The sequence below is a fragment of the Sturnira hondurensis genome, unplaced genomic scaffold (genome assembly GCF_014824575.4).
Source record: "Sturnira hondurensis isolate 20B ecotype Veracruz unplaced genomic scaffold, ASM1482457v3 Scaffold0011744, whole genome shotgun sequence".
NCBI lineage: Eukaryota > Metazoa > Chordata > Mammalia > Chiroptera > Phyllostomidae > Sturnira > Sturnira hondurensis.
Genome location: NW_028084375.1, coordinates 973,767 through 988,419, shown reverse-complemented (window position 1 = coordinate 988,419; position 14,653 = coordinate 973,767). Strand labels below are relative to the sequence as shown.

General features: G+C 58.5%; 1 protein-coding gene across 6 annotated transcripts; it reads right to left on the bottom strand.

Moving 5' to 3' along the window:
- Positions 1-458: 458 nt before the first annotated feature.
- Positions 459-14,653, bottom strand: CELF3 (CUGBP Elav-like family member 3). Of its 6 annotated transcripts, XM_037060370.1 has the most exons (14): positions 14,601-14,653; positions 13,720-13,825; positions 12,386-12,468; positions 7,443-7,491; positions 6,903-7,031; positions 6,687-6,766; positions 5,615-5,758; positions 5,305-5,446; positions 4,921-5,070; positions 4,517-4,582; positions 4,153-4,278; positions 3,745-3,888; positions 2,735-2,872; positions 459-1,227 (listed from the first exon to the last, which is right to left on the bottom strand). In XM_037060370.1, the coding sequence occupies exons 4-13, from the start codon at positions 7,489-7,491 to the stop codon at positions 2,745-2,747; spliced, it is 1,158 nt and encodes a 385-aa protein (XP_036916265.1). In that variant the 5' UTR covers positions 12,386-12,468; positions 13,720-13,825; positions 14,601-14,653; the 3' UTR covers positions 459-1,227; positions 2,735-2,744. The 6 variants fall into 6 exon arrangements, with proteins under 6 accessions (XP_036916265.1, XP_036916259.1, XP_036916261.1 ...); XM_037060364.1 differs by lacking the exon at positions 14,601-14,653 and having other exon boundaries at positions 13,720-14,519; XM_037060366.1 differs by lacking the exon at positions 14,601-14,653 and having other exon boundaries at positions 4,153-4,275; positions 13,720-14,519.

The following is a 14,653-nucleotide window of genomic DNA, read 5'->3' as shown; positions in this document are numbered from 1 at the left end:
CACAAGCCTGGGTTGCAGGTTCGGTCCCCAGTCAGGCTGTGGGAGGCAACCAGTCGATGTATCCCTCTCACATCGATGTTTCTCTCCTCTCTTTCTTCTTCCCTTCCCCTCTCTCTAAAAATAAATAAAATCTTAAAAAAAAGAAAAAGCCCTTGCTCTCTTCACTTCCCTCCTCCTGCCCATGTGTACAAACCCCTACCCTCAACCTTCCAGGACTCTTATTTGATGTTTTTAATTTTTTTCTTTATTTAGACAGAAAAGACGAACTCTTTAAAAGTAAAATGCAATAAATAAATAAGTTAAGCATCGAGAAGTGTCTGAAACCGACTCCCTAGTCTCCCCGTACCGTGCCCACCCCCACCCCATTGCTTTTCCCTAAAACCTCTTCCTAAAGAAAATGATCAGGTAATAAACCCCTTTGTCCCTCCCACTTTCCCCCCTCCCGAACACCCAATTACCACCCCCAAAGCAAAGGGAGAAATCAAGAGAGAAAAAAATCCAAGGGAAACATTGTCTAAACTCCCAGAAAGAGAGATGGCAGCGTCCGGGCGGGCCGGGCTAGTAACGCACGGCTGGTGGTGGCATTTACGTGGAGGGGACCAGCAGAGACTGTAAACATTTTCAGGGGTTTGGGGAGGTCTTTCCTCATGAAAGGAGGAGGGTCTCTGTGGCTGTCTGGCAGAGAGGCAGCCCTCAGGGCTCCCCCACACCCTCCTTAGAGGGGGCCCTTGGGGGAGGCAGTGAGTTTTAGGGCTGGGAGCCCAGGGTTCAGGGGTATCCTACCTCTAGCTGAGGGTGGCAGGGAGTCAGAACCAGCTTCTGAGAATCCCCGGATGTGGGGAAGAGGCTGGGGTGAGGTGGGGTGAGGAGCGTGTGGGAGGCCTCTGCTGTCCTCCGGGGCTGCACGGGTAGGACAGGCCCACAGGTGGGGGAGGCGGGCAAAAGCTGGGCGCAGAAGGCCCGTCAAAGGAGTCCCGGCAGAAGGCAGATACCCTGGAGCCTTCGAGCCTGTTCCTTGCTCCCTCACAAAGGCCAAAAGGGAACCTGGGCGGAGACAGGCCCTTGAAGAGAGGCAGGGTGGTGGGAGTGGGCCGGTGTCCTGTGCCCCAGAGCCATGAAGCAGCTCTTGCCCCAGAGCCCAACTGAGGCCCAGGGCAGATGTGCAGAAAGGGCTGGGCCGGGTGTGGGGAGAAGGGGTGAGGACCCCTTCCCCTGGTATCTCCAGACCTGTGAAGGAAGGAAACATGGGTGAAGCCATGGGGAAGACTGCAGCCGGTGCAGGTCATGGGCTCGGGGGAAGAGGCAGCTGGAGTGGCTCAGGAAGGCAGGTCGTCAGAAATGCCTCAGTCCAAATGGAACCATCTGCCCCCTCGGCCACTGGACAAGGGGCAGGGATGGAGGAGATGGGAGTGAGGACGGGTGATGTGAGAAACCAAAGATACTAGGAAGGAAATATTCAAACAGCCCATGAGAAAAAGAAAGACCAGAAGATAGAGACTAGAAGGGGAGAGAGGCAAACAAATGAGACAGCAAAGAGGCAGGCAGAGAGAACTCGGAGAAAGGGGGAGCGGGGTGCCGTGTCTGGACAGACATCTGAGGAGAGGGCGGGGGGCGTCCGCAAAGGGAGGGCAGAGCAGACCAGGGAGAGCCCAGGGCTGGGCTTGGGCTGGAGTCTCACGGGTAAGACCCCTGGGCCCTCGGGAGTGCTCTCGTTCCTCGGTGGAAAGGAACGAAGAAAGCCAGAGAGAAGTGCACAGAACACAGACCACGGGCACCAACCACTACTAAACCAAGCACATCCCGCGAGCTGCCCCCGGCCCTGACCCCGGGCGGGGGGGGCGCTTCCCTCCACGGCCCCTCCCCAAGTAACAAACAAGTGCCTCCAAAGACAACACGCTCGTTCCATGCAACTTACAGGGGCCCGGAGCAGGGGTCCAGGGGTGGGGGCTTCGGCCAACAATGGACACGGGCCCTGGGCTGGGGGCCCCCAGGGTGGGGGGAGTTAAGCAGCCAGGATTGGGGGGAAAGGGGGAGAAATAGAAAATGTGGGTATTGTTCTTGGGTTGTATTTTTTCAGGGGTTTGGTCCAAAGGAGATTACTCATAAAAGTAACCAAAGCTCACAGCTCTAGATCACGAGGTTGGGGTGGTGGCGGGCAGCGGGGCGGAGGGGACCTGTGCAGTGCCATTCACAGGTTGTCCAGCATTTCAGCCTCCGCCTGAGCCAAAGTGGCTCCCGAGAGGCCTGAGGCTGGGACCACCCTCCCACCCCCAGTCTGTTCCGTGCATTCTCCACCGTCCCATGGCTCCACTGCCGCGTAAAAAAGTCACCTGGAGTCCAGGGGCCAAGGCTTGATGTCCCTAATTCTCAGAATAGATGTTCTAGGAGCCAGGGATTCTATGACCCTCGGATAGCCTAAACCAGCCCTCTTAATCCTCAAACCCTCCCACTCCAACGCCCCCCAAAGAAAACCAGAGGGAGACACAGACGTGGACACTGATGAGACAAATGAGACCAGATGTGAGGGAAGACCTGGGGAGTGGACACAGGCATGTAAATACTTAGCTCTTTCTGGGGTCGCTCTGTGTGGTGGGGGGAGAAAAGACTCGGGTGATGGAAAAACAACCAGAGTCAGGGCACCCCGAGGCGGGCAGGAGAGGGTGGAGGTAGTCCGAGTGCGGCCCTGGCTGCAGTGTGTGAAGGCTGGAGGTCACAGGACAGGAGCAGGACCCACCTGGGGGCCCTCAGTAGGGCCGGTTGGCATCCTTAGGCCGCTTTAGCTGGACTTTGAGGCGCTTCATGCCGATCTGGAAACCGTTCATGGCCTGAATGGCAGCCTGGGCGCTGGCTGGATTGTCGAAACTCACAAAGCCTGAGGTGACGGGCACAAGGCCAGCTCAGCCCCGCCTCACTCTCCTGTGCACTTTGGCTCCACAGCACCACCCTACTGCCTGCAGGTCCCCAAAGGCCTAGAAAACTGCCCAGCACATAGCAGGCTTCCAGTAGGAGTTGCTGACTGACCCGGGGTGAGTGAATGCAACCCGGCCACTCTCCCACCCAGGCACATTCCTCTCAGCATCTTTGAGGGGCAGCCCCTTCCTCAGCCTGGGTGGTTCTGGACCTGCCTGTTGAAAATGCCACTTCCAGACCCTAAACGACCTCCGAGGCAGGGAGGACAAGAGTGCTCCCTGTTGGCCCTGAAGCAGTCTTGCAGGCAAAGACCTGAAGACACCTGAACCCGGCTCCTCGGCCTTCCTTTTGGAGACCAAACACCCTGTTCTGAACCCTCTTCCAGACATCATGGAACACGAGTTTGACTGGTTTTTAAGGAGAAAAGATGGACTTGTGGTTTACTGGAGGAGAGGTGGGTATGGGCAACAGCTGGAGTAAGATATCAGGTGCGCAAAAGAAAGGCCCTGGCTGGTTGCTCAGTTAGTTAGAGCACTGTCCTAATGCACTAGGGTTGCAGGTTCAATCCCCAGTCAGGGCCCATAAAAGAATCAAGCAATGAATACATAAACAAGTGGAACAACAAACAGATGTTTCTCTCTGTCCCTTCCCACCCCCCCTCCCAAATCTATAAATAAAGAGAAAGAAAAATATTTTTGAACTCTTGGACAACGTGGATTCCAAATATTGGACACACTGCAACCATAAGTGCCTTAAAATGTATCAGACCTTGTTCTCATTTGGAGTTTGGCAGGAATGTGCCATATTTTATCTTTTAGGTCATCATAGTCTTACCAAAACACTTGCTCTGATTGGTGGCCCGGTCAACAAAGACTTTGGCTGAAATGACATGGCCAAAGGGGACGAACATCTGGAGGATCTCCGAGTCAGTGAACTCCTGGGGCAAGTGGTAGATGAAGATGTTGCAGCCATCAGGGCCTGGGTGGCAGCAGAGGCAAAAGTAAGAGCTGGGTGACTGGGGTACAGACTTGAGGAGCACAGGCTCCAGGTCCTCCCTCCTGGGAGGACCCTGCAATCCCAGCCCACAGCACGTGGGCCAGGGTGCCAGCCACCTTGACCCCACTCCCTTTCTTCCCCACCCAAGGGGCCAAAGCTGGACTTGGACCAGGCACATGAGATTCCTAAGCCCAGGACAAGGGCATCCCAGTCCCCAAAGACTGGCTGCTGGGCCCCAGGCCACACCTTCTCGCTGTTGCTGCTGCTGCTGCTGCTGCTGCTGCTGGGGGGGCGGTGGGGGCTGCTGGGCAACCAGGGCAGGAGGCTGAGGGAACGCAGGTGCAACCAGGCTGTAGGCTGCCGGGTAGGCTGCTGGGGCGGCAAGATAGAGAGCTACTGGGGCTCCTGAGACAGCCCTGGCCCCAGCCCTCCCTACCAGCCCTTCCTCCACCCCCCTCCCCCCGGCCCAGGCAATGGAGTTGGCAGGGCTGAGAGATGTCAGAGAAGGAGCTACCCTAGACCCAGCCTCCAGGCCTCTTTCCATGTTGCCATCCCTGCCTCCTGGTCTTGCCACCCCTCCCACCTGGGCCAGGCCTGGCGGGCTCCTCACCTGTATAGTGCTGCATCCCTGCATAGGCCTGCTGCAGGGGGTCCACCGTGGCCGCGGGACTCTGGGCTGGGGAGAGCAGCACCAACTGTGAGAGCAGAGGCTGGCAGGTGGGGAGGAGAGCCTCCCGTGGGCTCGGGTATGAGATGAGAGGGCAGACATGCACAGAGCCGGGTGTTAGCAAGACTTTGGTCTGACTAGCTGTGCAACCCTGGAAAAGTCCCTCTGCCTCTCTGCGCCTCAGCTTCCCTGGCTGAGAATGGGAAGGAACATCTCTGCCCAGGTGACAGAGTAAGAAAAAGCCTTGTAACCCCCAGCCCGGAGACGGGAGGGGTGTCACCGCTGCCCGCAAGGGGAGTGGTGGCCGGAGGGTTGCTGGGAGAGGGGCGGGCAACAGAGAACCCCACCTGGGTAGGGGTGAACCCCGTTGGGATACAGAGCATCAGGGGCAGGCTGCCCGGTGGGCTGGGTGGGCACTGGGCTGTAGCCGCTGACGCCCAGGGCAGCGGGGATTGCTGAGACAGGCGTGGCGGCGATGGCAGGAGGGGTGCTGGTTCCTGGGGAGGAGAAAGCGACAGAAACAGAGCAGAAAAGCCAACACACACACAAATGCAGAGAACCAGTCAGCAAGTCTGCAGGCAGGGCCAAGGACACAGGCTACTTTTTGACCCCTGACCTCCTCCTGGACCCCAAGGCTTCCCTGAGCCATGCCCTGTGCCCCAGTCCCCATCTGCCCCTGACCTGACCTGACCTGCCCCATTCCCACCAGCCCAGCCCTGCCCAGACCTTACCTGAGGATGGGGTGATGGGGGTGGCAATGAGGCCATTGGCATTGATGGCAGCCATGTGTTGCATCTGCACGGCAGCCATGGTGGCCATGGGGCTGAGGTAGGCACTGTGAGCCGCCACCAGGGCCGCCTGCTGCTGCATCAGCTGGGGGCAGGGCAAGAGGGAACAGTGGGGCCAGGCCCCCTTGTGCCCTAGCCTCATTCCCTCTCCAACCCTGGGCCTTGGCATTGGGAGGGTGGGGCCAGGGGGGAGGGCCCAGGAGTCCAGGAGGAGAGAGGGTGGGCTGGACCAGCACCCCAGGGCAGTGCTCACGGCCTGGGTGTAGGCGCTGTAGGCTCCAAACTGGAGGGCGATGGGGCTGAACATGCCCAGCTGGGTGGCCACCTGCTGCATTCGACGGAGACCTCGCTCCTTCTCTGTGTCAGCAAACTTCACCACCAGGCTGGACGAGGCACCCTGGGCACGAGCCCCAGAAGGAGACGGAGGGACAGAGGTGGGTCTCTCCTCCTCAGAGCCCGCAGGACCTGGCTCAAGTCCACCACTCATGGCTTGGCCTCTGAGAGGACAGCCATCAGTGTGCCCCGTCAGATGGTCAGCTCTTAATCCCTCCCACCCCCTGCACCAGGATGTGCAAGAGACTAGAAAGAGTGGAGGAGTGTGAAGGCATGTGCTTGAAAGGAGAAGGGGTTCCCAGAAGGCACAGAGCATGCCTGGCTTCTCCGTGAGGATTTGGGTAGGGTCAGCCACAGACAGTGCTTAATCTCAGACTAGTCATGCCTCGCTGCTACCCCACCCCTTACCTGTACTCCTGCTCCCACCCTCAGGCCTCATGCTCAGGGCATGCAGCCTCAAATTTTAATACCAGCTCGCACCAAATAAAAACCAAACCGGAACTATCTGCAAGGATAGCTGTAGAGCCTAGAATCTGGAATGCACTTCTCTGCCCGGCGCTGCTGGAACGCCTTGAGCCAGTGGGCACCACGTGCTTGTTCTCCACCCCATGCACACAGTCAGTCACTGCTCACGGGTGGGGGCAGCAGAATAAATGTGCAGCAGGCATGTGGGGCCTCTAAGCAAGTGTCCTGACGCCCAGCCAGTGGGGGTGGGGGGTACGGGAAGGTGGAGAAGAGGTGGGAGACCCGAAGAGGGCTGAGGGATGGAGGAGGCGGGGAGGAGGGTGAGGGACAGGGACAGGGGATAAGAGGTAGGGGGATGTTACTTGAAATGTGAAGGCCACCTCCCTAAGAGGTTGGAGTCTTTTGCCAGAAAATTGTTTCCAAATAAATTCAAAGACCCTGTCGGGAATGGACTGCCCGCTCTGAGCCAAGCCTGGTGGTGGGCCAGGAGGGGCTGGGGAGGCCTGTGGGCGGGGCAGGGGGCTCACCGGCAGGGTCCGGCTGCTGTGGAGGGTGTTGATAGCCGCCTGGGCCTCGGCGTGGGTCTGGAACTTCACAAAGGCGCAGCCTAGAGAATTCAAGGGAGAAGAGGAAAGGATGAGTGCTCACCTTTAAGCCGCGACAGTCCACGCTACCCGAGAAATGAGTGCAGGGGCAGGGGGGCTGAGGACCTAGGAGCGAGGAGGAGGTGTGGCGTGGGCTACCTTTGCTGGTGCCGTCCGGGCCCCGCAGCACAGTGCACTCATCTATGGTCCCGAAAGGCTCGAACATCTTTCGGACGTCCTCATCTGTCTGCTGCTTCCCTAGCATCCCCACAAAGAGCTTCCGGTCTTCTGGGGGATGGGCACAGGAGGAAGGGCATGTTCAAGGCCTCCCCGCCTGCTTTTCAGCTCTGTCCCAGAGACCCCACCCTCTACCTTCAGCTCTTCCCTGGAGCTCCAGACAAGCCCTTCACTCTGGGGACCGATGGCTTTCGGATGTGAAAGTGGTGACGGTTGGGGGGTGGGTACAGTTACACAGAGGGCTCATCCCAGCTCTGGACTTGCACTCCACTCTGGGCCTGGGTTTTGCCCTTCCTACGGTGGGCTGAAACACGTCCCCTCTGGCCACACTGATTGGTGTGCCAACCTCGAACCCTTCGGAATTCTGACTTCCTTCCTCAAGAAAGGCTGCCCCACAGCTACTCCATGCCCGGGGCTTGCAGGACGAGGGAAAGGAACGGAATCTAGAGGTACAGAACCTACCTCCGCGGCTCTCGCTGTCAGCTGGCTTGACCTGGATTGGCCTGTTCATCTAAAGGAGAGAAGAGAAGGCAACTGCTGGGGACCCCTGCTGAGTGCCCCAGAGCCCTCCCCAGGCCAGGACCTGCAGAGAAGCGAGAGGGAGTGAACCCAGGACCAAGAGGCTTCTCTAGCCCTCTAAATTGTTGGTGGGAAGGAAAGGAAGGTCCTAAATTTGTTCAGGATTAGGTCCAGCGAGGATTAGAAGCTGCGGAAAAAGAGGATGTAAAGGAGGATGCTCTTGGGGCTTGGCGCCGGGCTCGGGCGGGGCACCAGATGACATAGCCAGGAATAGGTGCTGCTCTCCTGAGGGCAAGAATGGACCTGGGTCCTTGAGATAGATCCCAATCAATGGGCTATTCAACAAGAGCGGCCTGAATTCTACACAGTAGGAGCAACAGAGGCCACCCATCACCAAGTGCCAAGAAAGACTTCAGACTGAGGGAGACCCCACAGATGCCTCAACTTACTTCTGACCCCTAGAGGTGTGTCTGCCTCTCTTTCTGCCCCCATACACCCCTTGACCCCAGGGGGAAGGCACTCGGGCAGCACAAAGGGAGCAGATGCCCAGTCTCCGTGGCAACCGGAGAATGCACGCCATGGCAACCGCCCACTCAGCCTGATTTATCCTTCCCTGTCGCCCTGGCGACCGTGGTGACGTCATCACTTCTGCTGCTCCACACACCCGCAGGAGTGGGAAGGGGGGGTGGGAACAGGGTATGCTGGGGGTGGAGGATTTAGTGGGGGCTGGGAGTGGGGGAGGGGCCCAGAAGAGCTTCCTGGAGGGAGGCATGCTGAGCTGGCCCTGCAGGGGCCATACCACCTCTCCTGCCTTCCTCCTCCAGATCAAATCCTCGATGCCTCCCAGCTGAGACAGCTCCGAGGAGGACTGCTGTCCTGGGCTCTTGCAGGATTCTCCCTGTTCCCAGAAGTCCTCCCGAGCGGTCCCCTCTTTCCCACTCCTGCGGCACCTCCCTGCTGTTCAGCCTCCAGTGGAAACACAGACACACCAGTTCCACCCTCCACTCAGGCCAGAGGACTTGGGAAAGACTCCTGCAGGTTGATCTCCTTATCCCGGGTGGGGAGCATCTTAGGAACTGAGAGGGAGCAGACGGACTCAGTCCTCTGTGTCTGAAGATATTTTGCTATTAAGGACAGACAGTGTCGCCTCACCCGGTCACCCCTCATCCTAAGGGAAGGCACCCCTAGTTCCAGTGACCAAAAGCAAAAGAACCAAAGAAACTGTTCATCTACATTCTAAGGGCAGAGCTTAAGTTCCCCTCAGGCAAGGTGCTGGGCTGGAAGGGCTGCCCTGCCACTCACTAGCCGGGTGACCTTGAACCAGTCATTTCTCTCATTAGGGCCTCAGCTTCCTTATCCATCAAACAGCTGGATCAGGTGGTCTTGGGCCAGGTTCCCCTCAGCTCTAGTGTTCCAACAGGAGAGCTGTGTGTCACCACTTAACCCAGACAAGGGCAGAAATGAGAGTTCCCCCACCCCACACCGGGCCTTCCTCCTGGGTATCGCATTGTGCCAGTTGCTCTGACTGGACTCTGCTGGTCGGGGATTCCCAGCGCTGGATCAAATCTAAGCCCCACCTCAACTGATGGGCCTCCCCTGCTTCCCCCATCTCTGGATCTGAGAGCAGCTGGTAGGGGAGGGGGTCACACAAATCCTCCCACCAATCTCCTCCAGCTTTATCATCCACCAATCTGGGATTATCCCATCTGAGGTTCAATCTCCTCAGGAGAGAGTGTGTGTGGTGTGTGTAGCAAGGAGTGGGGTCAGATACTCGGGCTCCTGGACCTGCACCCTCCTTCTGCTCTGTACTGTCACCCAAGCAATCAGGAAGTCCCCTCACAGGCACCTCAGCAGGCGCGCGCGCGCGCACACACACACACACACACATGCACACACAGAGAGGAGAATCAGAACCAGGGTTGCAGTGTCGGGGAATTCTCATGCTTGCCTCCTTCCCAAGAGGCCCCTGGGTATTTACTGTTCTAGTTGGGGATGGGGAACCTGGGGGCCAGAGAGAAAGGGTGCTGTTCCTCCCTGTGCAGGCTCCCAAGCCCCAAAATAGCACATTAATAAATACCCACAGCTGATACGGATATGCACAAAGGCACACAAGAGTGTACAGACCACAGCACAGACCACACTGACAGAAGGTTCCCCCACACTCCCTCCCAGACAGCCTCCCCTGGTGGCCCCCAGTGCCCCATTGCCAGCCTCCTCCCCTTGGCCTGGCACTTCCTGTGGGAAAGCTAGTCTTTGTTAGCTCAGCTCAGGCACACCTGCCCCCTCCCCTGAGTCCAGCTGGGCCCTGTTTACCTAGCAACCCAGCCCGGGTGCCTCTCTTCCCTACCTACCACCCGCCAGGTGATAAGCCCTCCCTGAGGGCCTCCCAAAGAAGAAGGGGCTATTTATACCCCTACTGAGACCCCCCCTGACCAACAGGGTCGCTTATAAGGCCCCTGTCCTTCTCGCCAATAGCAAAGACCCCACTTCCAAGAACAGCTTTCTATCTCCTGAGGGCACAGGCCTAGTGCCCTGCCGCTCCTGGCTCCAGACTCGTGCCCAGTGTCCCAGACCACACGCAGGCCTCTCTATGGGGCCGCAGTCCACGTGGCACCCAAGATAAGTGACGGGGGTCCTATGCCCCCAGGGGAGTCCCTCATACCACCACCTCCAGGAGGTCACATCCTGCTCACAGGAAGAGTCCAGGGACCTGTGGCGGAGCTGCTTCTGGGAACTCTTAGGGGAGAGGACAGGAAGTGGAGCTCGAAGAGCATAGGCCCAGCCCCCATTCTTTCTCTGCAGCCTGAAGCATCACCCCAATATGGTGGCACCTTCCAGGTTCTGGAGTGACAAATATGGGGAGAAAGGTGAGAAGGCTGAATGACCCCATTAAAAAAGAACATGCAGTAGGAGGGCATGCGGATGGACAGCAGTAAGAACTTCCCAACACACTTGTGCAAGAGCTGGCACACTGTGTAAACACACACACACACACACACACACACACTGTCTGAGGAGAAACAATGATGCCAGGATGGCAGGTAAAGACCTGGGGACAAAAAGGGCCACAGATATCCGCTCCCTAAACTGCCCTGGAGCAAGGGCCCCACTTGGAGGACGGGACCCCTCCTTTCCTACTAGAGGTCCCTCTGCATCCTGTCCTCTGGGACAAGGGCCAAAGTGGGGAAGACAGCCTCACCTGAGAGCTCGGAGGGGGGGGGGAGGGGGCAAGGCTAGGCAATCTTTAATTGGGGTGCCTTCTCCCTGGCTTCCTCCGGACGGGAGGCAGGGCCTTTCCGCGCCCAGGATAGAGCTCTGCCTCAGCCACACGGGCAACCGGAGGGGGACAGGCCCCAGCTGGTCCGGACGACCCTGGGCTCGTGCTCACCCCCAGCTGCAGTCTCCCTCACCCCTCTGGTTTCCACAGGGGCTCTGAAAAATGGGGAGAGGACAGGAAGACAGAGAAACAGCAGTGGAGTGAGCGCTGCTGATTTGTGGGGGCCACCAGAGAGAAAAGGGAGGGAAAAGAAATTTTCCACGTGGAGCAATACAAACCAGGCATCCCAGGGATGGGATGTCCGCTGGCTGTCCGCTGCCCACACGTGTGTGTGTGTGTGTGCACACGTACTCTTGGGATTCCAAGCTTGCTCACACACATGCACAGACCTTAACTCTAAGCAATGGCTGGCCTGGGCTGTTGGACAGGACACCTTACAGGGATCAGACAGTGAGCACCAGCAGGGAGCTAGCTGTTGATTTGCTGTCCTAGTGGTACTCAGGGGTTGAGGGCCACAGAGAGAAGCTGGGAGTGGCTGAAGCAGTTCTAATTTCCCTAGATCTCCCACCCTCTTTCCCCATCTCTTTTGTCAATTGCCTTCCCAGGAAGAGATGGAGAATCAACCCACTCTCCATTTCCTGCCAGAGGTGGGGCAGGGGGAGGGGGGGCGCAGGGAGTAGAGGCTCGGACAGGTGTGTCTCCAGCACCCAGGTGGTGTTTAGCAAACGTTTGCTAAAAGGATGGAGGGAGTTAGCTCTCAGGAAGTACTTCCTGGGGTTCACTGTGCTAGTGACAACAGAAGAAGATAGAGAGCAAAAGTGAATGGCACGACTTCCTTCCCAGGTGGTGGAACAGAGGTGGGGGCAGGTGTCCGAGGCTCTTCATTCCTGCCTGTGCCAGCCCAGGCCTGGGGCAATCTGCAAGGCTGGCTGAGAGGAAGAAACCAAGAGTTCTGACCTTGGTTTGAGGCCACACTTGGTGGGATAGGGCCTGATTCTCCACGAGGATGTGCTTGCCCCCGGGCTTTCTCCCAGCCCACACCCACCCAGGCCCTGCTGCACCCTAATGCCCCATGGCCCTGTTCCCTTGCTCTTCTCTTCTTGGGTGACATGAGGTACACCTGTCCAAGCTCAGAAGCCAGCACAGAGATGCCAGGCCAGCAGGCCTCAGCTGCCTGGCATCAGGCGCTCCTCCCCCAGCTCACAGCCAGACTTCTCCCGGAGCCACAGAAGAGAGCCTGATGCCTCCTCCTCACTCTGCCCCTCACTTGGTGTCCAAAGGCTTCTCCCCCTGCCTCCCACTCAGCTAGTCCTCCCATGAAGTGTTGCCCAAGGGCAGGTGGGAAATGGAGAGGGGGGCTGCTTTGCAAAGTGCCTTGCAAAGGTGACCGTGCCTGGCAAAGGTCACATTTCCTCCACTAACCACTTCTAACCATTTTGAGAAGAAACAAATACATCCACAGCAAGAAAGAGGGGTTCTGGAAGGAGACAGGACCTCCCAGTGATGAAAGGAGATGGAAAATATACTCAGTGTCTTGGGAAGGTGTTGATCCCCCTTGCTCTGCTAAGGCCCTTCTCAGCCCCCTGGCCCTGGGTAGGCCGGGACTCACCCCTGGAAGCGTCTTCTGTTCGTGCAGGGCGCTCTGGGCCTTCAGGGCTGAATCGCGGGCACAGTAGGTCAGGAAGGCACATCCTGAGAAGGGGCAGGGACAAAGAGATCCGGTGGGCAGCGAGTCCCAGGTCTCCCCTGCCTAAGAGGAACCCCCCACAGGAAGCTGAGGTCTGGGGCTTGTTACTTCTTGCTACCTTCCACGTGCTGGGGTGGGCAAGTGTCTCAGAGAGGGAAGAACTTCTGCCCGGAGGATCTCTAGACTGGTGAGCCTGGAGCTGAGACCCAGAGGCCAGGAGGCCTACCGGGTGGTGGTGATAGGAGCAGGAGAGCACTGGGGCTGCTGGGAGATGGGCTTTGTGTGGGGGCAGGAGAAGGGGCACGTGATTGCCAGAGAAGTGCCTGGAGTGTGGTTTCCTCTCCCTCTTAGCTGATCTCCTTTCCTCTTTCTCTTTGCCTCTGCCTCCCTCCATCTTGGACATCATCACCCCTTTCCTCTCCCATTTTTCCTATTTCCTCATCTCTCTGGGAGGCAGGTGGAAGGTCAAGAATAGAATGGAGAAGGGAAAGGAAGAGCATCAGTGAACCCCCCCTGGGAGGGGAAGGCAGTGTGGCCCTTCCAACCCCAGTGCCTAGAACTCTCCAAGTCCTGATGCTGGGCCTGACCCTGCTGAGCCACACAGCACTTGGACAGGTCTGAGGTGCATCATCTCTTTGCCTCCAGCTCTTAACTTTCAAGTCCCCCACTCTTCCCAGATCTCCACCAGTCTTCGTCCTTCACACCCTGCTTCCCAGGTGCCTCTCTTCAGTCCTGGAGCTTCCCTGTCCAATCCATGTCTACTCTTTGCAGCTGAGCCCTGACCCTGTGTCCTGACCTCCGTCCCAATAGTATCTGAGACTACTAAGACTCTCGGTCTAGTGTGCGTGCGCGTGCGCGCGAGAGCACACACACACACACACACACACACACACACATGCACACAGTGGCCCAGCTCCTTATCTCCCAAGCCAGTTCTCTCCTTCCTCCCTCCTCCCCCGAGTCCATCCACAGCCTCGCCGCCTCCTCTCTGGGATCCACATCTCTGCAGCCCCCCTTGACCACTCCTCCCCCACAGAAGCCTTCCTTAGTCCTCCATCCGGGTCCCCTGACTTAGCTAAGTCCTAGCTAAGTCCTCTTCTAACTCCCCCACCACACTTCCCAGCCCCCAAACTCCTTTCCTTCCAGACTGGCCCTTTCCAGCCTCTCCATCCCTCCAGCTACTTCCACCCTCCTCGGAGCCTCCCAGCCTCCCAGCCCACTCCCTGAAGCCTCTCCAGCTTGGCCTGACCCCTCACCCTTGTGCAGCCCGGTGTACTTGTCCTTGATGACAGTCAGCTCGAAGATCCGACCAAACTGTTCGAAGATGGGCTTCAGGTCCTTTTCCTCCAGATGCCTCGGGATCTGCCCCACAAACAGCTTGATGGCATCCGGCTCCTTCATTGGGGCGGCCCAGGAGGAGGGGCCGAGGGGAGCAGGGAGAGGCCCAAAGGCCAGGGGGAGCTTCCCAGCAAGTAGGCAAGCGGTGGGCGCCAGGGGCCCAGCGGGCCGGCTTTCCCTCGGGCCCCCAACCACAGTGCTGAGCGGAGGGCAGCTCTTCGCACACAAAGGAGGTCAGGGAGTTGAGGGCTAGGGGTTAAGGGTCTAGGCAGGCATTGTCAAGCCACCAGGGGGCATAGCCCAAACAAATGATCTCCTCCCAGAGATTTGGCAAATATCCCAGGATGGGGGTCAGTGTAGCCAAGACCTGATGGGTAGGGCGGTATCAGGGGCGCTGTGAACTGGGGCTGAGAGGAGAGCTGGAGGTGGGGGAAAGGGCCTGAGGAGGGAAATGGGGATGGAGGTTGAGGGGTTAGGGGCCTGATGTGGATGTCAGCACGCAGGTAGGGGTGGGGGTGAGGGTGGGAGGTGGGGGGGCACTCCTGATGTCGGGCAGGTGGAGCTCTCGTTGGCTTCCCTGAGAGGACACCTCCCCTGTGGCTGATCCTTCTGCTGGGTCCGAAGATCCCTGATGCCCGATGCTTGGTCTCTGATGGCGGCAGGGCTCCAGGGGTCCCTTTTGCCCTGCCGCCCCCCTTCAGGTCCTCCCCTCAGCCCCCCTCCCACCCCCACCCCTGTCCCCGGGCCTGGGCTGCTGCTGGCTGCTCCCGCTGCTGGGGCTGTCTGCTTTCCCGGTCACCTGGGTCCCGGAGCTCTGCTCTCCGGCCGCGCTCTCCTCAACAAAAACCTCCC